Here is a 22,664-nt window from a genome sequence, read left to right as displayed (position 1 = left end):
CACATTCAACAATTTTTCAGATTCAATTGCATATTTGGTGGTGGTTAAAGGTGAAGGTGAAAGTTACGATTGTGCGTTTAATTTTTGAATTTTTAATCCTTTACTTTGTTTGTATTTGTCAATTTTATAATTTTATTTTACATTTGTTTAGCTTTCTACTTCTTTTTTTGTACTTGACATTTTTTTTTAGCATCTAAATTGTGCACACCTTGTGCTAAAAAATGTCAAGATACAAAAAAGAAGCAGAAAGTTAAACAGATGAAAAATAAAATTACAAAAACTGACAAACTCAAATAAAGTTAAGTTCTCAAAAAGGATAATATAATGCTAACTCAAGATCTCGAAAAAACTCTGATGAAGACTTTCAAGAAGCAAGAAAAATGTTGGAGATTAGTAAGTAGTTGGGCCTTTATGCCGCCGGCATAGGAAAATATTCACTCCAAGACGTTTTAACTGATTTTTTTTCTTCTTGTTCTTCTTATTTTAGTTTTCCGTAGATGTTCATTTATTTTTCTTTAGACATGAATGTAGATGCTTTTTCGAAGTCACCCCTTAAAATATTTAATAGACATGGTGTTGATATAGAGAGGCATATAAAGAAAGAATACATATAACTTATCTTCTTTGTACATTTTTGAAATGCTTAATGAAGCACTATAGTATAAACCCTTTTTGGTTCTTATATAGGCAACCCATTTATAAAATGTTGGTAAAAATACAATGCTTCCTGTGGCTTATATTCTGGAACAGTATGCCCAGACCCCTGCACATAAATATTATATTATCAATTAGTATAATCACTAATTCAATCTAAAGATAATTTGTAGAAAATATATTAATTAACTTTTATATAAATACCTTTACTGTTAGAAATGTGAAATTGTTGGCATAGCCTTGTATAAACCTGCAACCAAATAAATAAAACTAACTCAATTACTAGTCAAAATTAAATCAGTACTATGTTTAAAACATTTGTCGCGTATGTGTTGCCTATAGTACTTCATATCTGCTGTTTGAATTGACTTATTAAAAATTATTTATCGATATAAGTACTTGAGAGATGATTTATATGGGCTTAATTTTTCATCTTTATAAATTTTTTTAAGAAAAATAAAAATATATCAATATATGTCATTAGGATTCTACAATAAATATTTTTGGAGCATTTTATAAGAAAAAAAATTTGGAACATAATGCTGCATTTGTTTTATTTTAAATTATACAATAAAAAATTTGTACAGAAAAATTATACAATAAATAATAAAGGATAAAAATGGAGTTTACATAAATAATAAGGGTAAAAGTAGAAGAAAAAATTATATGCTAATTAAAATAGTGTCTGAAAAATAAGATATAAGCTAATAAAATCAGTTATAAGCTTAACAATAAACTATAAGTTAATAAAATAAGTTATAAACTAATAAAATAAGCTATAAAACATAAACTATAAGCTAGTTTATTGGTCTCGTGACTCGTCAAACAGGTAAAACTCATGGATCTCAAACAAATATTTCATGGAGTAAATATTTGAAAAATAATTATGTGGGATAAGAAAAAGAGGCAATACCCAGCAACTTGATCATTGACTGACCAAGACCTCCATTCATCAACAATTTTATATCCAATTGATCTTGTCCATGCTTCAGTTCCAGTATATGGGACACACATGTCATGATCACCACTGCAAAAGACATAATAAAAACCTTGATTAGGCCTTCTTTGAATAGTTTGAATCATCAAAGATAATAACAATTCAAGTAAGAAACATTAGTCCCTTCCAGAACATTTGTATGACGAAATTATATATAAAGATTCACTCATCGATCGTTTTCTGAGCGTATCAATTGCGAAGAATGTTGGGTATCGATATGAAATCCCTTTACACTCTTAAAACATATCAAGATCGATCGCTACTCATCTTAATGTTACTCTTGTCTGTGTTTATGTAATTTCCTAGCTAGTTATTTACCTGTATACTAATGCGCGATAACCTTTGGAAGTTAGGTTTTTGTGGTACGGAATCATGCTCCCGGTATCATGAGTGTATGTAACTTCGTCGCCAGTACATAAGACCCATTCCTCCACCACACTTTCCTGTTTTATCACAAAGATCACATTTAGTGTTTTGACATCCACACACACACAAAAAAAAGTTCTTGCTTAGAATTCTTACCTCCACAGTGTGAATAGCTTTTCGGACGTCGCGATTATTCAGCCATATAACAGAAACCTCATCATCCTAAAATTTAGTGGATAACAGATAAGCTAGCAAATAGCGGATGAGTTTATATCACATAGAAGATAAGCTACTACATTAAATTTGAAATGTCAGCAAAATTAACGATTGATCTAACCGATAAATATAACATGACATAAAAAATATATAACCGCACAAACTAGTAAAAGAAAAGAAACTTACCGTGCAAGGAGTATAGATATTGTTGCTTGTAAGTTGTGGCCAAGTTGGTACAATTCCATCTTTCACAGAAATTTTGTAGGGCCAAGCACGACCATACATTCTTTTCCTCACAGCAATAGGTCTATCGGTTTTACCCAATTGCCTAAAGCTTAATGGCAATTTAGAATTTGATTTTTGATTCTCCTCTTTCTCTCCACCATGATAACATGGTTCCAAAATGTCATATACGTTTACTTTATTTAGTACCTAATAAGATTTCAAAAAAAATATATATAAAATAAGCACCACATAAATCTTAAGATTTTTATGTGAGTAAATAGTTATTTTGTTCATGTTTATGAGATACTTTCAAAATAGTTCATAAATATATTAAAATTACTGAAACATGTTTAAATATATCACTCGTTAATAGTTTGATCCTAAAAATTAATCTGTTTCTCAAATATTGTATTTTCTAATAGTCAATTTTATTCATAAAATTACTAACAAAATGATTATTTACTCGTTTAGTTAAATCACCTTATCAACTTTTGACAGCTGATGCGAACAATCAAGACTGTCTGACTCATAAAATTTCCCCCTACAATCTTTTGTTACATCCTACAGCACAAACAATTAGTCATTACATAATATATTACATAATATAGAAACACAAAAAAATGTAACAAAGCAGTTAGACTTGTAAGAAGAAGAAGACTAGTTAAGGACGAGTTCAAAACTCGTCCTTAAATAATGCATGTTGACAGTGATCCTTGATATTACGGAGTGTGAAGAATTGCCTTGGAAAATTGATGTTGTTGGATCTGAAGCTGGAATCGACGCGCGGCGTGACCATCGTGGCGCGCGGCGTCATTCGGTTTGCGTTTGGGGCTGGGAAGTCTGCTGGTCACGCACGGCGTGACCTCCTCCTACGCGCGGCGTGACCACGGGAGTATATATCCCCTGTTTCATTCTTGCTTCAGCCGCCAGGTGATAAAGAGGGAGGAAAAATGTGATTTTTAGGGTTCTTTCTCCAACATGAAGGCTAGAGTGTTAGAGGGTTTCTCTTGGGTAATCTCTAGGGTTGGGAAGGTGATTGTAACACCTTAGAAACACTTATTGATTGAATCTCTTGGTCACGAGAAGAGATTTGGGAAAATGGTAGATTTAGGATACCTCTAAATCTTGCAACTCTTGTGGCGAATCTCATTGTAATCAAGTATTCTATTGATAGCTAGTGGAACGGAGAGCTCCCTCTCCCCCAGAGTAGGTTGATTTTAACCGAACTGGGTAAACATTTTCTCCGTGTTCTTTATCGCTTTCGGTAGTTTTAGTTTTGTTGATTTAAATTGCTCATCGATGTTTGATTTGGTTGCTTCAATCCATTTATCCCACACATTATAGATAGTTGGTTCTACTATTGGTTATTGGTGTGGTTTTCAGCTAGAATTCACAACACGGAGAATCTCAGTTAAATAGACAAATGCAATCTAAATCGTGGTCGCATTGTAGTCATTGAGACATACAAAGTCATCATGTGATACTCACGACTATGGTGACCAATTGTATTTTAAAACTCATGATGATAATGATGTGAGATTGAATACTATTGTTGACAGTGTTATATTTACACAATGAAATGATATTTTTGCACGAATTTTCTGATAACAACTATAACTATTTTTTTTGTTTTACCTCAAATATTTGATCAGAGATAAGACCCATTCCATGTGCAAAAGGAACAAGAGCATTGCCATCAAATATATCATCAGTAACTGGATTTCCAACCATATAACCCTGCACATTTAAATGACTTCAAATTGTAGCCACAAACTTGGGAAGATAATTTAAATCACCTAATGAAAATATATATACCTTAAAATTCAATTTGGGCTTAGTACCAGCTTCAATTCCTACAGAACAACAAGAAAATGCATCTTAATTATTATTCTAAAATATTTTAACTAAAAAATTCGTAGCATATAATCATTAATTACCTTGCACTATTTTATCAGCTAGAGTAGGCACATAAACTCCAGCATAAGACTCTCCAGCAATGAATAATGGATTGGCAAGGAACTCAGGGTATAATTCAAACCACTATAGTTTGTTCAAAAATAAGGTTGACATGTTAGTAAAATATTGTAAGAAAAATATTATATAAGGACTTGTAGATGGAAATATTTCATGTTAAAGTTTATGACATTTCTCTTACTTTGAGTAGAAAAGTATGAGTATCAGAAGCAGTCTTTATATCTCCAGTTTTATAATCAGAGACATTCTTTGAATATGAAAACCCAGTTCCAGCAGGAGAGTCCAAATATATAATATTAGAAACCTATAAATGCAAACCATGAGAAGATAGAACCATTGTTAGATGAGCTATAAATCAATTTTCTCTTTTCATATAAGTCTTTATTATAATAAGAAAAAGTTAATTTTTTTAGGTTCATAAAATATTTAATGTATCTAGTAAGTACATATCATAAACCAAATATATTAAATATTTTACGAATTTAAAAAATAGTTTTTTCTTATAATAATAAGAGCCATAAAGAGTCTAACCTTTGACCAGCTGTATGGATTTAGTTGCAATGTAGGCAAGGCTCCCTTAGTCTTTGATTTAATAAAATTAAAAGGACCTAAAACACATGACCAATTGGGACACATTGTTATGTATTTACATATTGAAACCAAAACACACCCTTATTCTTGAGGAACCATTTTCTAATAAAAACTAATTAATTACCCTTACCATGTTCATATATGAATCCATCAAAGCTAGAACATGCAGGACCACCATTAAGCCATAGAACCACAGGGTCTTTTGATGGATTAGCTTGTGATTCAACAAAATAGTAATACAAGTTTCTTCCATGATTTTCATCCACTGTCACATACCTTCAAATTCAATTTCAAAATACCAAGGTCAGTGAATATTTTGTAATTCTTCCATTATTCAATTCAATAGGTCATACTTGCCTAGTTTATAGACTAACTATATAGTAGATGGTATGGAAATCGCATCATAAATATAAGACGATTGAATAATCTTCAGCAAAATCTCGGTACTAGATTAATGTAACCGCTGAAATTTGGCCAAAGTGACTAGAGAGAATCGATTGTCACTCTAGCCAAGTTTCAGTCAAATCTCATTCTCGTTGAATTAATATAACAACTAAGAGTATTGATCTAGACCGTATGTACGTTAGATTAATGTAACAATTGCGGCTTGGCTGAAAAGGATCATATCATCTCTAGACTATCAGGCCAAATCCCAACTATTGGACCAATCTAACGGTAGAGAGTATATTACATCTCGTTCACGAGTCACAAGACTCATACTACAATATAGTTTTTCTTAGAGAAACAACAACAGATCTAAGACGACTTGAACTATCCCCCGCCAAGTCCCAGCACTAGAATAATGTAATCAACGAGATAGTCACTCTAACCAAATTTAAGTCGTTGAAAAAATCTAACAATTGAGAGTACTATATCTCGAAAAATAAAATAAAAAATCATAATAAACAAAATCTAGAATCATTTCAGAGACAATAATCAAACTAATCATGCAAAATTGTGATAAAAAAATTGTATATGTTGAAATTAATAGCATACCCAGCATAGTGCTTGGAAGGTATAGTACCACTGAAGCCAGGAAGCTTGGTTATGAGGGACTCTCTTGGTGCTGAATGAATTTGAACAATGCTAAAAAAAATGTGAAGCAAGACCAAGCACAAGTAGACCATCTTGCTAGTGCAAAGCAAAGAAATAAAGAAGGGACAATGTAATTAGGACTTTGAACCAAATGAATTGTTTGTCAAGAGAAGAATCATTTTATAGATGAAAAAAGATTATGAATATAATAAAGTGCTATGGTTAATTAATATTACGTTTTTCCTAATATTTGACCAATTGTGACTTGATTAACTTGAATGTCACGAGTTTAGTGACAAAATGTAATTGAGTGCACTTAGATTGAAAATGAACAGAAACATACATGGGATTGAGAAGTTCAAATGTCCTGCTGAAACGAGCTTATGCTGATTACATCATGTATCATGCAAAAATTGGGATACTAGTATCTAATTGGCCGCGTTAACGAGTGTTTTAGGGGCATTGTTGACGGAATCTATAAAAGAAACTTCGTCTTGGAAATACAAGTAAATATTTGTCAAACTAAGAAATACACATTTTTTTATATAAAAATTGTCTCTTTTATCCTTAAACAATATTGTAAAGACAATTATTAATGTTTTCTTTTAATTATTGTGTGGTTTTCTTCTTACAACATTGCTTTCTCACGTTGCAGAAGACTATCTCATGTTACAAAATTTAGAGTTTAATTCAAAAATATTTTTTAGTCAAAAGAAAAAATTTCAAAAAATACCTTATTTAGTTTTTTTGACTGCAATTAATGTATATATAATTACTACTAACAAAAACAAAAGAAGCAAATTTTAATGAGGCAGATTTGGAGGGAGAAAACTCAAAATTATAAATACATTATAGTCCTCTTGTTTTCCCTTTTTCTCATAGGTTTCATTTAGGATGTTCAAACTCAAACTGATTCATATTATCAATTTTGACTGTTGTCATGCCTGCACCGTTGCCTATAATTGAAAATAAAGCATCCAGAGGGTCAAAAAACTTCAAAACAATGTACGGTTCTAGTTTACAGTTATGATTACATTACTATATAAAGTTTGTCCAACATATTATAATACACAAAATTTTCTATTCAATGGCCAATCACATCTATATCTTAAAATGGGCAGCCTCATATTACATAGAATAACCTTGTTCTATGTTTTAGATGACATTAATGTTGAACATTACACATGTCATACAAACTTTCAATTAGAGCTAGACATAATAACATGAATAATATCATTCTAGAATTACTGCTTAAAGGTGATCCTACAGAGAACTGGAATTTGTGAGACTGGTCCCTGCATAAGAGAAACAAGCATAATATTTTTTATTAGTAAGAAAATTCTAATATGGATCACCTCTGCAAGTGGTGTATTGTGGACCAGTACTTGAAATATATTTAAAACTTTAATGACGACATACATTGTTGTTTGGAAGCATTAGTTAATGGTCATCCTCGTTTTTACAACTGAAATAATGACTTAATTGATACCGGTTTGATTAAAACAACGGAAAATAAAAATGTGTTGAGCTAACGTCAATCATGTCATTTTTTTTTTTTTGTCGAAATTCCTATGACAATATTAAGTGTGTATAAAAGACATTGTAATTGCTTGTAAATTGTGAAACAACTCAAAGTTGCTATGTTTAGGGAAACCTTACCTTTGAAGGGAGGAAAGTAGGCCACAATATATTGCATTATCAGGCAAAGAATTCTCATTACTATCATTCTCTGGGTTTACAACTTGCAGATAAACTTCTTGGCCCAGATACCAAGAGTTGAGGTTCTCGGCACGAAGGTTCCACATGCCAGCATTGTCAAGAGATACTAAAATGGCTGTCCAAGCCCCAGGAAAGACCTAAAGATACAGGTTAAAGAACTAAGTTGTTATGAAATGGCTTCTCTTGCATTATCAAGTTAAATTCATGTTTCAATTTACTAGCGACAGAGGTAGTAGTAAGATAGCAATACCTGTGTAGTGCAGCGAGCCACACCATCCCACTTATTATAAGTACTTCTGCTATTTTCAGTCCATACTCCAAAATCCATGCTACAATTCAAACAACAAATTTACTCACTCTTATCCCTAAATCCAAAGTTGCATATATGCAAAATAAACAAGTTAGAACAAAGTTTTAGGCCTAAATTCTCACCCAACGACAAAGAACGCATAACCATCCAAATGGTAGGTCTGAACTGTGGTGTCATTGTTTTGGAAGATTATTTCCATAAAACCTTTATAAGTTCCATTAATGAGAGACACATCAACTTTAGAAGGCCTGTTCATAAATCTATTTGGAAAATCAAGCTTGTACACCCCGAGAATTTTGAATTGTTGCGCAAGTATCAATGGTGTTGAAGGCGGTAAATATGATATACCATTAAGGGTAGTTCTCCATTTTCCATTTATAAGCTCTGGAGGTCTATTGAGAATAACATATACATCTGTGACGGTAATGTCACCATATCTGAATGAACCTTGCGGGTTTGGACGTGCAGCACCGGCAGACACATTCCACCTATAAAATACCATTATCAGATATTGAAATCATGTAAGGGTCCTTCTTCCGTATCCAATTTTGGTCCCGTAAACACCAAGTTATGAAACATTTTTCTTCGCCATTTAATTTTTTTTTCTTTCTGAACTTTGGTCCCCGATCTCATTTTAGGGCCATTTTTTATGATGTGGTCTATGCATTTACAACAGTGCTTATTAGGCCACATTGAATATCCATGTCAGCAAAACATGTCTAATAAGCACCGTCACATCATAAATGGCCATGCCTTAAAAAAATGACCCAAAAATGAGATGGGGAACCAAAATTCCGAAAAAAAGTAAAATTGGGGGACCAAAAAAGTGATTTTTAAAATAGCGGGACCAATAGTGCATTTAAGCCAAATCTTTAATTAGGCTTTGCTGGAATATTTTAAATATTATCAATCATATTACACCATAAGAAATATAACCAGTCTTAAGAGGTTACCTAAGATACTCTAGGATAAGAAACCAATCCTACTAAATAAACTAGGATACTCAAACCTAATAACAAAATAATGTAAGATATTTTCGTATATTCCAAGTTCCAACTACTTTTTGATAATAGTAATAAACTTGTTCATTTATAATAGAAAATGTTTCCAAGCAATGAAAGAAATCAAAGTACTGAACAATAACCTTATTGATCTTGCTTGATTTATAGAGAAAGAAGGATCATCTTGATCAGAAAGACTGGGAAGAGGACCTGAAGCAGGACCCTGAGAATTGGAGTAGTGCAAAATGGAAACTCCAGTAGCTTTAGTCCATGACGAATTAACAAACCGAGGACTCGCAACAATATAGTAATCAGTGCTTGCATTTTGATCCATTGTTACCAAGAATGAATATGACTGACCGACATGAATGTCCATGTTTGTGTAGTTTTGCTGGACTGTGTATGATCCTTCGGTCTCCACTAGGAGTAAGTTGTGATTTTGGATCCGGAAATTCAAGCTTGTTGAGATACCGACATTGTGAACCCGTATGCGATATGTTTTCCCTGTTTAAGACAATATGATAAACAGTTGACTTTAAATATGTGCAATTTTTGTCAATAGCTTACAATGTCAGACATAAATTGCATTCTTTATAGCATGAAATTTGGGTATTCAATTTTAAACAACTTTCAGGGATAGATATTTATATCTATAAAAATATTGAATAACTACAAATTATATTAATAGTACCATGTATGTTAAGACATTCGAATAGACAAAAGGAGATATCAGAAAAGGATAATTTGAGCTAGAAAAATGATAGTGTGTGAGAGAGAAGCGTTGTTAAATATTTTAAATACTCATCAGCAACACTAACTCTTCGATGGTTCCGGTCCAGTCTTATCAACCTGCTTTATCATGTTGGATTGACTATTCCTAATATGACGATTGTTGGTTGAAGATAGAATTTGGATCAAGGTGGAGACTCTTAGGTTTAAATTGTTAGGGAAGGATGTCAGAGATACTATCTATCCATTTGTTGGTGTTTTGATTGGCTACATTTTGCAAAAGCCAACCAGCCAGATGCTGGACTGAGATGCTGTAGCATTATAGTACAGCATACTGAAGCTCTGTTTTCGTGCAGAATTTTTATTTCAAATCTGAGTCAAGATTTGCTTCAATTATATATTCAGGCACGTGCGTCTGGGCAAAACGAGTCTTGCTCAGCAAGTTTTATTGAAGTCGGCTGAAGGAATGTTATTTAAAACAAAAATATAATTATATTATATTTTTGGCGTTTTTTTTTGTTTGGTACAACATGAAACAAACAAATTATATTTTTGAAATTAATTTAGGGTTGGGCCGAAATTCCTACAGCTGTACATGTCTGAAGACCTAACTTGGACATCAAGACAATTGAAGACTATAAATATGTGAAGCCTCAAGCTATTTTACTCATGTATTCTAAACCGTGTTTTTTACAAAGTGTGAGTTTTTAAGGTTTAGAGTTTGTGTCTTTTGTCAGCCTTTCTTGTGTCAATTTGATGCAAGTTTAGGACTGTGTTTTGGTTGTTTATTGTAAGCTGCTCCTAAGCTTTGAAGCACGGAGTTAGTGTGTGTGATTCACTCATAAGCTTTTAAGCAAGAGTGTGGTCTAGTTTCTAGGAGAGTGTCTCCATCTTGATTATTATTATTGACAGCAACATGGTACGTGTTGTTAGAGGGAATTTGGGACGGGGTCTCATTATCTAAGAGGTTCTTAGGTAGGATTGCACGGGTAGTGTCTAGGTGATAAGTCAAGTACCGGGTGTTGGTCGAGGGCTTTGAACTAGAGCTATTATAGTGGATTCATTCCTGGATTGGTATCCCCCAGAGTAGGTGACGTTGCACTGAACTGGGTTAACAATTACCTGTCTTATTTATTATTCTGCAATTTATTTATTTATTCACTGTGTTCTGCGACTGTCTTGCTGCAACGTGTGCTATAGCATCTTGTGCAGCATTGTGTTCACTGCGTGCCAGATTTCAATTGGTATCAGAGCAGGCACCCTTTCTGGTTATAGGGTGAGCTCCAGGGAGAATGTCTGGCAACATGGAAAAAGAAGGAGGGCTTGTAAGCAGACCACCGCTTCTAGTTGGTGTCTCCAACTATGATTATTGGAAATCACGCATGATTGCTTTCCTAAAATCTATGGATAGCAAAACTTGGAAGGCTGTTCTGAAAGGATGGGACCCCCCTGTGGTCATGGACAAGGATGGAAAGCCAACACTTGAACTAAAAGCTGAGGAGGACTGGTCTAAAGAAGAGGATGAGCTTGCTTTGGGAAACTCAAAAGCATTATATGCATTATACAATGGGGTAGACAAACACATCTTCAAACTGATCAAAAAATGTGTCTCAGCAAAGGAAGCTTGGAAGATTCTTGAAACTGTTCATGAAGGTACTCCTCAGGTAAAAATGTCTAAATTACAGATTCTTACTACTCAGTTTGAAAATTTACGTATGAAGGAGGAGGAAACAATTCAAGATTTTCATATGACTATTCTAGACTATGATAATCAATTTGATGATTTGGGTGAGAAAATTCCCGAAGAAAAGTTAGTAAGAAAAATGCTTAGATCACTTCCAAAGAAATTTGATATGAAAGTCACAGCTATGGAAGAAGCCAAAAACATATCTCAGATGAAGCTGGATGAACTGGTTGGATCACTCCAAACTTATGAAAGTGTTGCAAATGGAAGAAGTGAAAAGAAAAATAAGAGCATTGTCTTCTCATCTAAAAATAATGAAGAAGAACTGGAGGATGAAGAAGAATCTAATGAGAGTATCTCTGAGGCCATGGTGTTATTGGGAAAACAATTCAACAAAGTTCTGAAACGAATGGATAAGAGACCCAGATCAAATTTCAAAAACAATGCTCCAGGAACTATGCGCAGCAATGAAAATCAAGGAAAACCAAAAGGTGAAGAAAAATCAAGCTTAAACAGAAACATTCGATGTCATGAATGTGAAGGATATGGCCACATCAGACCTGAGTGTCCAACATATCAGAAGAGAACAAAGAAAGGGCTAACTGTCAGTTGGTCTGAGGATGATGACTCAGAAGATGATACAGCATCTGTAACTGCTAAACATATCTCAGTCTTAACAGGTATTGTTACATCTGATACAGAATCTGATGATGGAGAGGTAACCTATGAAGAGCTTGCTGAATCCTACAAGGAACTTTGTCTTAAGAGTGAAGAAATCTGCAGGGTTATTGAGAAACAAAAGATAACCATCAATGAGTTAAAAGCAGAAAAATCTGAGAATATCTCAAAGATGGAGGAACTTCAAAAGAAGGTAAATTATCTATCCTCTGATCTTGAAATCTGCAGGGTTATTGAGAAACAAAAGGTAACCATCAATGAGTTAAAAGCAGAAAAATTTGAGAATATCTCAAAGATGGAGGAACTTCAAAAGAAGGTAAATTATCTGTCCTCTGATCTTGAAGAAGCTAAGGAAGTCATTGAAAAATTAAATGCTGACATTTGGCGGTTGAGAAAATTCTCTGACATGTTGTATAAAGATGATGAGCATCTTGACAAACTTCATAAGGCTGATGGTCAACTGGAGGAAATCTTAGAGAAAAATGTTCGAAAGCCTAGAAATATTGGGCTTAGCTATGAGAATGTCAACAAATTCAAAAAATATAGTCCTGACCTCATGTACATGGATCCTAGAGAAACTCAAAAGCAAAGGATGCCTTATCAAAAGCCGCAGCATCATCAGCAGCATTCCATGTCAAGAAATAGAAGAAAACACCATGCGTGGAGATGTCATTACTGTGGTAGAAAAGGGCACATAAGGCCTTACTGCTACAAACTATATGGGTACCCTAACAGACGTCCTCAGCATAAACCTGTTTCCACAACTGCCTCTACTCAACAAGAATGGAAACCTAAAGGTGAAAATGAGAAGAAAAGTGATACAACTCAACCTGAAAAAGAGACTACTGCTCTGATTGCTCACACATCACTTAGAGCTTCATCAAGGGAAGACTGGTACTTTGATAGTGGCTGTTCAAGACACATGACCGGAATAAATAAATTTCTTGTTGGTATAAAGTCTTTTTCAACCAGCTTTGTAACCTTTGGTGATGGTGCAAAAGGAGAAATTGTTGGGATAGGGGAGCTCAGAAGTAATAGCTTGCCTAAACTAAACAATGTGCTGTTAGTAAGAGGATTGACTACAAATTTGATAAGTATTAGTCAACTATGCGACCAAGGAATGAAAGTAAACTTCACCAAGTCTGAATGTTTGGTTACAAATAACGAAGGTGAGATTTTGATGAAAGGTGTCAGATCAAAAGACAACTGCTATCTATGGGTTCCCCAAGAAGAAGCAAATATGTCAACATGCTTAATCACTAAAGAAGATGAAGTAAAACTATGGCACCAAAAGCTTGGTCATCTTAATCTAAGAAGCATGAAGAAAGCAATATCTAAAGAAGCCATCAGAGGACTGCCAAATCTCAAAATTGAAGAAGGTAGCATATGTGGAGACTGTCAGATTGGGAAACAAACCAAGATGCCACATCCAAAGCTGCAGCATCTTACCACCACCAGAGTTCTTGAACTTCTACACATGGACTTGATGGGTCCTATGCAAACTGAAAGCTTGGGAGGTAAAAGGTACGCATATGTTGTTGTTGATGACTTTTCTAGATACACCTGGATAAATTTTATTAGAAAGAAATCAGAAACCTTTGATGTGTTCAAAGATCTATGTATTCAACTTCAAAGGGAGAAAAACAATGTTGTATTAAGGATCAGAAGTGATCATGGTAAGGAGTTTGAAAACTCCAGGTTCTCTGACTTCTGTGCCTCTGAAGGCATCATACATGAATTCTCATCTCCCATTACACCACAACAAAATGGTGTAGTAGAAAGGAAAAATAAAACTATACAAGAGTCTGCAAGGGTAATGTTACATGCAAAAAGGCTTTCACATGGTTTTTGGGCAGAAGCTATGAATACTGCCTGCTATATTCATAATCGTGTCACCCTGAGATCTGGAACTACAACTACTCTGTACGAATTATGGAAAGAGAGGAAACCTACTGTTAAGCACTTCCATGTGTTTGGTAGTAAATGCTACATCTTGTCTGATAGAGAACCAAGAACCAAAATGGACCCTAAAAGTGATGAGGGCATATTCTTGGGATACTCAACAAATAGTAGAGCCTACAGAGTATATAATAATAGAACCAAAACCATGATGGAGTCTATAAATGTGGTAATAGATGACACCTCAAGTGAAACTGCTGAAGATGATACAGAAGATGCTACATCATCTATAACAGGTGGTGTAGATTGTGAAATTACTAATGAATCCAAGAATGATACAGAGGTTACTGCACCTGAACAAATCTCTGCTACTCCAAAGAAAGGACCTTCTACTCGTACTCAAAAGAATCACCCTACAGACCTGATTATTGGTAATCCCAATCAAGGAATTACTACTAGAAGGACACTTGACTTAGTTACTAATGCTTGTTTTGTGTCTAAATTTGAGCCAAAAAATGTGAAGAAAGCTCTTTATGGATTAAAACAAGCACCTCGAGCATGGTATGAAAGATTGACTGAGTTCCTTATTAGTCAAGGCTACAGGAAAGGAGGAAATGACAAGACTCTATTTGTGAAAGAGGATCAAGGCAAATTTCTTATAGCACAAATCTATGTTGATGACATTGTCTTTGGAGGAATGTCTAGTGAGATGGTACAGCATTTCGTGCAGCAAATGCAGTCTGAATTTGAGATGAGTCTTGTAGGTGAACTAACCTACTTTCTTGGGCTCCAGGTAAAGCAGATGGAAAACACTATTTTTATTTCTCAAAGTAAGTATGCAAGAAATATAGTGAAAAAATTTGGGATGGAAAGTGCTGCTCATAAAAGAACACCTGCAGCAACCCATTTAAAGCTTACCAAAGATGAAAAGGGAGTTGATGTTGATCAAAGTCTTTATAGAAGCATGATAGGAAGCTTATTGTATCTCACAGCCAGCAGGCCGGATATTACTTTTGCTGTAGGAGTGTGTGCTAGGTACCAGGCTGAGCCAAAGATGAGTCATCTTGCTCAAGTAAAAAGAATCTTGAAGTATGTGAATGGTACTTGTGACTATGGAATCTTATACACTCATGGTGAGAATTCTATGCTAGTAGGGTATTGTGATGCTGATTGGGCAGGTTGTGCAGATGATAGAAAAAGCACCTCAGGAGCTTGTTTCTTTTTGGGCAACAACCTTATATCTTGGTTCAGCAAGAAACAGAATTGTGTATCTTTATCTACAGCTGAAGCTGAGTACATAGCTGCTGGTAGTAGCTGCTCCCAGCTATTATGGATGAAACAAATGTTGCTGGAGTACAATGTGGTACAAGATGCTATGGCATTGTACTGTGACAATCTTAGTGCCATCAATATTTCAAAGAATCCTATCCAACATAGCAGGACGAAGCATATTGATATTAGACACCATTTTATTAGAGATCTAGTTGAAGAAGGTATTGTGACTCTTGAGCATATTGCCACTGAAGAACAACTGGCTGATATTTTTACTAAAGCTCTATATGCGGTCCAATTTGAAAAATTGCGAGGCAAACTTGGTGTTTGCCTATCTGAAGAGTTATAGCAGTTATTGCAAGTGTGGCGTGCAGTTTTCTCTTCAATTTATTTAGTAATGCACGCTGTTATGGGTAATGTTGAAACATCTGAAGATTTGGTAAGAATTGTGTGCTTGTTGATGATAAGGATGTTTCTTGTGGTGAGAAAGTATTTGTCAGAGAAAGTTATGTGGTGTTCTCCCCTGCTGTATTTAACAAATTCTAAGGAAGGAGATGGAAAAGAAGAAGATGTTACTATTGGTGATGATATTGACTTTATGTTGGAACATGTAAAGAAGAGTGTTCCTGAGAAGGATGCTGCACATGATGCTACAACATCTGCAGCACAGGAAAATTTGGAGAACATAATTGTACCTCAATCTCCAGATAATGTTATTATCCCTGATAAAGGGAAGTATTCTGATAGTAACACTGCTGTGATCTCTCAGTCTGATGAGAGTTTGAATACTTTGTCTGTGCATGATGAATCTGCTAAGAAAGATAATAATGCAGATTCCAATGCTATTGATGTGGACAATCTCACCCTTACAGAGAGGACTCCTGCTCCTAGTACTAGGAGGTTAAGATGCAATGCTGGTAAGAGTGTGCCGGTTTATAGTGTTCCTGTCAAGACTACCACGGAAAAGAAAATATATGGTCTTAAAAGACAGTGGAGTAAGGTTACTGGGTCCTCTGAGCCAAAGAAGAAGCTTTTTAAGAGGAAGACTATTTCCTCTAGTGATTCAGAGTTTGAGGAAGACCAACATGCTACAACATCTCCTGCAGCATCCTCAAAGAAATCTGTGAAGAAAAAGATGATCCCTCAAGATGTATCCCCTGTACCCATTGAAAACATTTCCTTTCATCGTTTTGAAAATGTTGACAGGTGGAAATTTGTGATAAAAAGAAGGCTTGCTGTGGAAAGGAATTTAAGTGAAGTTTTTTTTACAATGCCAAAAGCTTGTTGATTTGATTAATGCAGCTCTGGATTGATGAAAACTGCAACTGGGCTCCAACTACTCATTCCAATACTGTGGCTACAGGTTTGGCTCGGTTTATAAATGTTGTAGGGACCAGATCACCTCTTGACTTTGGTTTCCATATTCTTGATGAAACTGTTATGCATGGTAAGTCATGTGCTGTGAAAATGCCTATAGTTTTCCCTACACTATTGTGTGATTTTATTCTAGCTCAACATCCTAGCATTTGTACTGAGGCTGGTGTTTCTAGTAAGAGAGGTTGTGATTTGTCCTTTGATTTTAGACTGTTTGAGGGTACACATGCTGCAGACTGTGCTGCATCATCTGTCAATCAGTCAACTGATGTTTTGCCTAGGAAGCAAATGATTGTTGACCTCAAGGTGTTTTTTCAATGTCAATCCTGGTGTTCTTAATGATATTGCAGGTGGTGATACTGAGGTAGAGGAGGAGGACTCTGACGCAAGTCCTTCTATGTGACCTGCTTATGCTTTATTTGCATGTCCTTTTCGATTTTAATTTGTGGGCTACGCCCTGATGCTCTCTAGTTTGTAACATGTACAATCCATGTATTTTGGCTCCGATAATCCAGGTTTTCTATGCCCTGATGGTCTGTAATGTGCACTTTATGAGTTCTTATGCTCTCTGCACTCTATGTTTCTCTATGATCTGATAACTCTGTGGAAGTTCTTCTCCTACTGTGTGATACTGACTTTATTTGTCAGAATTTATGGCTAAAAAGGGGGAGTAATATCTGTTGTGCATGGTGTGATGAAGAATGCTATAGCATCTAGTATAGCATGTTGTTTTATGATGCATATGTTGAGGGGGAGTGAAGCTTATGCATGTTTTGAGGAGGAGTGAATTTACGCATGTATTGAGGGGGAGTAGAATTTATGATGCATGTTTTGAGGAGGAGTGAATTTACGCATGTATTGAGGGGGAGTAGAATTTATTTTTCTACTACTTATGATATGCATGTCTGAAGTATTCATATAGGAATTTATTTTTCCTATTCTCTGTGGCGTTGCTTAAATATTACGGAGTTTATTTCTCCTATCTTGAATCCACTATGTGAGAGTTTATTTCTCTCTGTCTGTACTTTGAGGCTAAGATGTGTTATGTTCCGCTGTTGCATGCCTCTGATGCTTACGTGCTAGCTTTCTTTTCATCTGATGAATTCCTTTACTTTCTTTCCTAGTTGTGTGCGAAGGAAAGTTCAAATAGCTTAGCATCGTTCTACTTTCTTTCCTAGTTGTGTGCTTAAGTTGACTCGAAGGAAAGTTTAGACTGTATCTCTCTATGCACTGGCCTAAGGTTGTTTTAGCCAAAATTTGCCAAAGGGGGAGATTGTTGGTGTTTTGATTGGCTACATTTTGCAAAAGCCAACCAGCCAGATGCTGGACTGAGATGCTGTAGCATTATAGTACAGCATACTGAAGCTCTGTTTTCGTGCAGAATTTTTATTTCAAATCTGAGTCAAGATTTGCTTCAATTATATATTCAGGCACGTGCGTCTGGGCAAAACGAGCCTTGCTCAGCAAGTTTTATTGAAGTCGGCTGAAGGAATGTTATTTAAAACAAAAATATAATTATATTATATTTTTGGCGTTTTTTTTTGTTTGGTACAACATGAAACAAACAAATTATATTTTTGAAATTAATTTAGGGTTGGGCCGAAATTCCTACAGCTGTACATGTCTGAAGACCTAACTTGGACATCAAGACAATTGAAGACTATAAATATGTGAAGCCTCAAGCTATTTTACTCATGTATTCTAAACCGTGTTTTTTACAAAGTGTGAGTTTTTAAGGTTTAGAGTTTGTGTCTTTTGTCAGCCTTTCTTGTGTCAATTTGATGCAAGTTTAGGACTGTGTTTTGGTTGTTTATTGTAAGCTGCTCCTAAGCTTTGAAGCACGGAGTTAGTGTGTGTGATTCACTCATAAGCTTTTAAGCAAGAGTGTGGTCTAGTTTCTAGGAGAGTGTCTCCATCTTGATTATTATTATTGACAGCAACATGGTACGTGTTGTTAGAGGGAATTTGGGACGGGGTCTCATTATCTAAGAGGTTCTTAGGTAGGATTGCACGGGTAGTGTCTAGGTGATAAGTCAAGTACCGGGTGTTGGTCGAGGGCTTTGAACTAGAGCTATTATAGTGGATTCATTCCTGGATTGGTATCCCCCAGAGTAGGTGACGTTGCACTGAACTGGGTTAACAATTACCTGTCTTATTTATTATTCTGCAATTTATTTATTTATTCACTGTGTTCTGCGACTGTCTTGCTGCAACGTGTGCTATAGCATCTTGTGCAGCATTGTGTTCACTGCGTGCCAGATTTCACCATTTACGAGAGAATTAGTAACTTTGAGGGAGATACTATCTATATTGGCATATCCTTAACTACTACAATGGATAGAAGTTCATCGATATAAAGATTAGCAACAAATATCACTGGAAGAAAAAGTTTGAAAGAGACGGAAGATTGTTGCCAAATATGTCATGTACTTTTCCTGCACCTATAAAACACGAAAGAAAAGATGTCCTATATTCTTACCAGGTTCCACATTTATTATTTGGTAAGTAATGCCATTTGGAACAAGTGTGTCATCATAGCGATAAGGACCATAACCATTGATAAGAATACCGTCCGGGATTCCAAGGTCAATGCCATTTTCCACATCCTTTCTGAGATCCTGTTTCACTATATACAACGGTCAAAACCCCTAAAATAAATATATAAAAAAACAAGCAAATCACATAAAGCGGTAAGACCTTATGACTCTTGGTGTACCAGTCACTGAGAAATATCGTAACATCGCCATCAGGCAACCCGAAGGGAACAGGAATAACTGGTCGGTTGTTTATGATAATTCCTCCGTATCCTCCAGAAGCTCTCTGGAAGTTTAACGAAGGGAAGTAGAAAAAACTCCCTATCTGATCTTTAACTTGAAACTCGTATGTCCAATTCCAGCCAGCAGGAATTGGACAATTAGTTCCTGAAACTCCGTCTTGCCAAGTGTCTTTTCTATGTTGTACACCATTCCTGCATTTAACTAACCAAAATAATCATTACCATCATCATTATCATTATTAGTTACATTCTAGAAAAAACACAATTTTACTACCATGTCAGAAGTAAGGGTTCATCGAGATCATTCTTCACATTAACAACCACATTCCAGTTTGTCGTAACGTTTAGAACTGGTCCTGGAAATTGCTTATTGATCCCAATTACCTGAAATAGCAATATTTATTACAAATAGAATAGGGTGAGCGGAAGAACTGTAACTCATTCATTGCTGAAGTATTAACCAAAAATGTCAATAACAAGAACTACAGAGTATATAAGAAACATGCCACATTTCCGACATGCACAAGTTTGATAACAGTGACGGAATCAAATTAAGTGTGCTTAGTACATACATTACAAAAGAAAACTTCAAACAAGTTCAATTTTTGAATTCTTGGGTAGTTAATGATCTAACATTATCAATAGAAAGGAGAGATACATTTTGTGGACACCGTACCTGCTTATACAAGAGCACAAAGTCTCAGAAAGTATGGTAAAAAGACAAATAAGATAGAAATTTAGGATGTGTTATGTACTGGACGCCGTCCAGTCAGTGGACGGCGACACCATTCCCAGCAATGTCATTAGCACATGACATTAAGTCAGATGGATCACTAGGCCTAATAGCTTTTCTCAGGTCCCACTTGCACCAATGTTGTCGATTGTTTGTGCGGAATATGGCAGAATCCCAAAAATCTACCATATAAATATGTCATTGGGGCCTATGGTGGCGGGCCTCCTTTCGTAAATTGCATATGGCAGTTGTCATAAAATCCACCACATCATGCCCCGTGCTGGCACTATGACCAGCATTTAACAAAACAGATTAGCACTAGTGGAAGCTCCCTTTCTACAACGTTGAAATTGCAGCATCATAACTGAATCTAATAACTAGGAATAACCGAATGAAGGGATAAAACCCTTCTAGATGTAAATCAAATCCTAAACCTATGGAACCAACCCAAAGCATACCAACCCAAAGCATAACCCTCTGACTTTAAAGAGAGTATCTTAACACAAATAGCCCTGCTAGAGAAGAACACTGACTTAAGCGTCAAAGTGTCTTTTGCAAATATACTGCCAAGAGGCACCAGCGTCCTACAACTCTCCAGCTGAAGGCCGAATACCCTGGACATTCAAGGCCTAACTCTCGGACAGAACATGAGGGTTTAACAATATAAGAATATAAATTTACATTAATGTGTAATTAGTACAACAAGATATGAAGTCTGGAGTAAAATTATTGCAGCAGAGGATGGTCATTTAGGCATCATTATGGTTTGTAGCTCAGAGTTTGGTGATGGACCTAATTGACATTTAAAGCAATTAAGGGCATATTGAATTTTCCCCTCTCCAATTCACAACAAGAATCCACCCCTCATCCCTTTTCCTAAACCCTAAAACCTAACTTTAAACCCTATTGAAACCATCGATCACAAATATCAATATGTATGATTAAGTTAGGTTATACTTTAGAACAAAAGAAAGTCAAATTCATCTGCAAAATTTCACTAAATGCCAAAAACAGGAGCCAAAATTAAGGTTAATAATTCACTTACTCTTCACTTATCGTTCAAGATTTAAAATAATCAACCGTTATAAACAACTATAAACAGAAATCACATTAACCACACTGAGAACAAAATCTGGTATGCACAAATAGCATTTCTAGTTTCTAGGTGAAAGTGAAAACAGAAAATTCAATCCAATTGCAAAAGACAGAACTTCATATCACTAATTCACAACTAAAAACAAATTGAGTTATGCAACATTTAGTTCATAGGGTAGAACCTATAAAACACTAACAGACAGAGACACGGACACCTGACACAACACTAATACATTAACACACATAATAATTTAAGAAAATAAACGTTATAAAATGTAAGCACATGTATTATTAGACACTAACACGTATCAGACACCTGCCACATATTTAATCTGAAATGTCGGTGCTACATACTTCCTTTGTCCTTATTATAAGAAAATGTTTGCTTTTTAGATTCGTAGAATATTTGATGTACTAGACCACATTATGAATTAGATATATCAAACATAAACCTAAAAAACAAAATTTTTCTTATAATAAGTACCGGAGGGAGTAATTGCAAAACTATTGTTATGAAGGAAAATCAACTCTAATCTTATAGTAAGCAATGCAAGGAAGTTAGGCGCAAAAAAATAAGAAGAGAAATGTAAAAAGAAACCTGCTGTTTGAGTCCAAGTGGGGAGAGTGTGGTGTAGGAAACAGTCCAATCAAAGTAAACAAAAGGGTCACCAGAAAAAGCAGTATCGAAGAAGAAGCACAGAAGGGTTATGAAGAACCAAGAAGAAAATGATGGCATCGTGTGTTATCTTCTCAAGTTGTGTAGAGAGAGAAGGTGCTGAGGTGAGGTGAATGAAGTAAAGAAAGTTGACACAGAGAGAGAGAGAGAGAGTTGTGATGTTGTGACTTGTGAGTGTGCAGCAAGCAGCGTCATCAGATGATCACATGGGGATGGGAGAAAAATGACGGAGGAAGGGAGCCACTTTCTGACTTTCATGTCCTGTCCTGGGGCCCTCCTAGCTAGTCCTTTACTACTTATTTTGACTTCACATATCTCCTTTTCTTTTTTCTTTTTTCTTTTTTAAAGAAAATATTAATCTATTAATAATCAATTAGTATTGATTTAAGGGTAAGGATTTTGTGTTAGAAATTTATTTTTTGAAAGACCAAAAAAAATTTAATTGGGAGAGAAAAATTTCACAGGTTTTTCTTTTTTATCAAGATTAGTAAGCAAATTCTGGTTAATAATTAGTTTCATCAACTCGAACTCTTCCTAATAATTCAATTTATGTGAATTTATTTTTTTTAACACGATTTATGTGAATTTATTAACCACTTGAACTCAATTATTTGGTTAAAATATATTTTATTTACTAAAATATTTTTATTAATTGTATTT

At 35.0% G+C, this 22,664-nt stretch overlaps 2 protein-coding genes across 2 annotated transcripts; both read right to left on the bottom strand.

Moving 5' to 3' along the window:
* Nucleotides 1-550: 550 nt before the first annotated feature.
* On the bottom strand, nucleotides 551-6,250 carry LOC123890008 (serine carboxypeptidase-like 20). Its single transcript, XM_045939547.1, has 14 exons — nucleotides 6,020-6,250; nucleotides 5,154-5,299; nucleotides 4,964-5,040; nucleotides 4,614-4,736; nucleotides 4,396-4,498; nucleotides 4,274-4,311; nucleotides 4,094-4,195; nucleotides 2,939-3,019; nucleotides 2,420-2,665; nucleotides 2,174-2,239; nucleotides 1,970-2,094; nucleotides 1,568-1,681; nucleotides 859-904; nucleotides 551-763 (listed from the first exon to the last, which is right to left on the bottom strand). Exons 1-14 carry the CDS (start codon nucleotides 6,148-6,150, stop codon nucleotides 680-682), a joined length of 1,482 nt encoding a protein of 493 aa, XP_045795503.1. The 5' UTR covers nucleotides 6,151-6,250; the 3' UTR covers nucleotides 551-679.
* A 770-nt stretch (nucleotides 6,251-7,020) lies between these two features.
* LOC123891309 (monocopper oxidase-like protein SKU5) lies at nucleotides 7,021-22,260 on the bottom strand. The gene is made up of 9 exons (XM_045941146.1): nucleotides 21,927-22,260; nucleotides 19,775-19,884; nucleotides 19,422-19,692; nucleotides 19,204-19,342; nucleotides 9,232-9,592; nucleotides 8,210-8,575; nucleotides 8,028-8,106; nucleotides 7,718-7,914; nucleotides 7,021-7,353 (listed from the first exon to the last, which is right to left on the bottom strand). Exons 1-9 carry the CDS (start codon nucleotides 22,062-22,064, stop codon nucleotides 7,224-7,226), a joined length of 1,791 nt encoding a protein of 596 aa, XP_045797102.1. The 5' UTR covers nucleotides 22,065-22,260; the 3' UTR covers nucleotides 7,021-7,223.
* Between the last annotated feature and the right edge of the window lie 404 nt (nucleotides 22,261-22,664).

Source organism: Trifolium pratense, linkage group LG6 (assembly GCF_020283565.1).
Source record: "Trifolium pratense cultivar HEN17-A07 linkage group LG6, ARS_RC_1.1, whole genome shotgun sequence".
Taxonomy (NCBI): domain Eukaryota; kingdom Viridiplantae; phylum Streptophyta; class Magnoliopsida; order Fabales; family Fabaceae; genus Trifolium; species Trifolium pratense.
The sequence above is the reverse complement of the archived record's forward strand: the minus strand, read 5'-3'. Positions and strand labels throughout refer to the sequence as shown.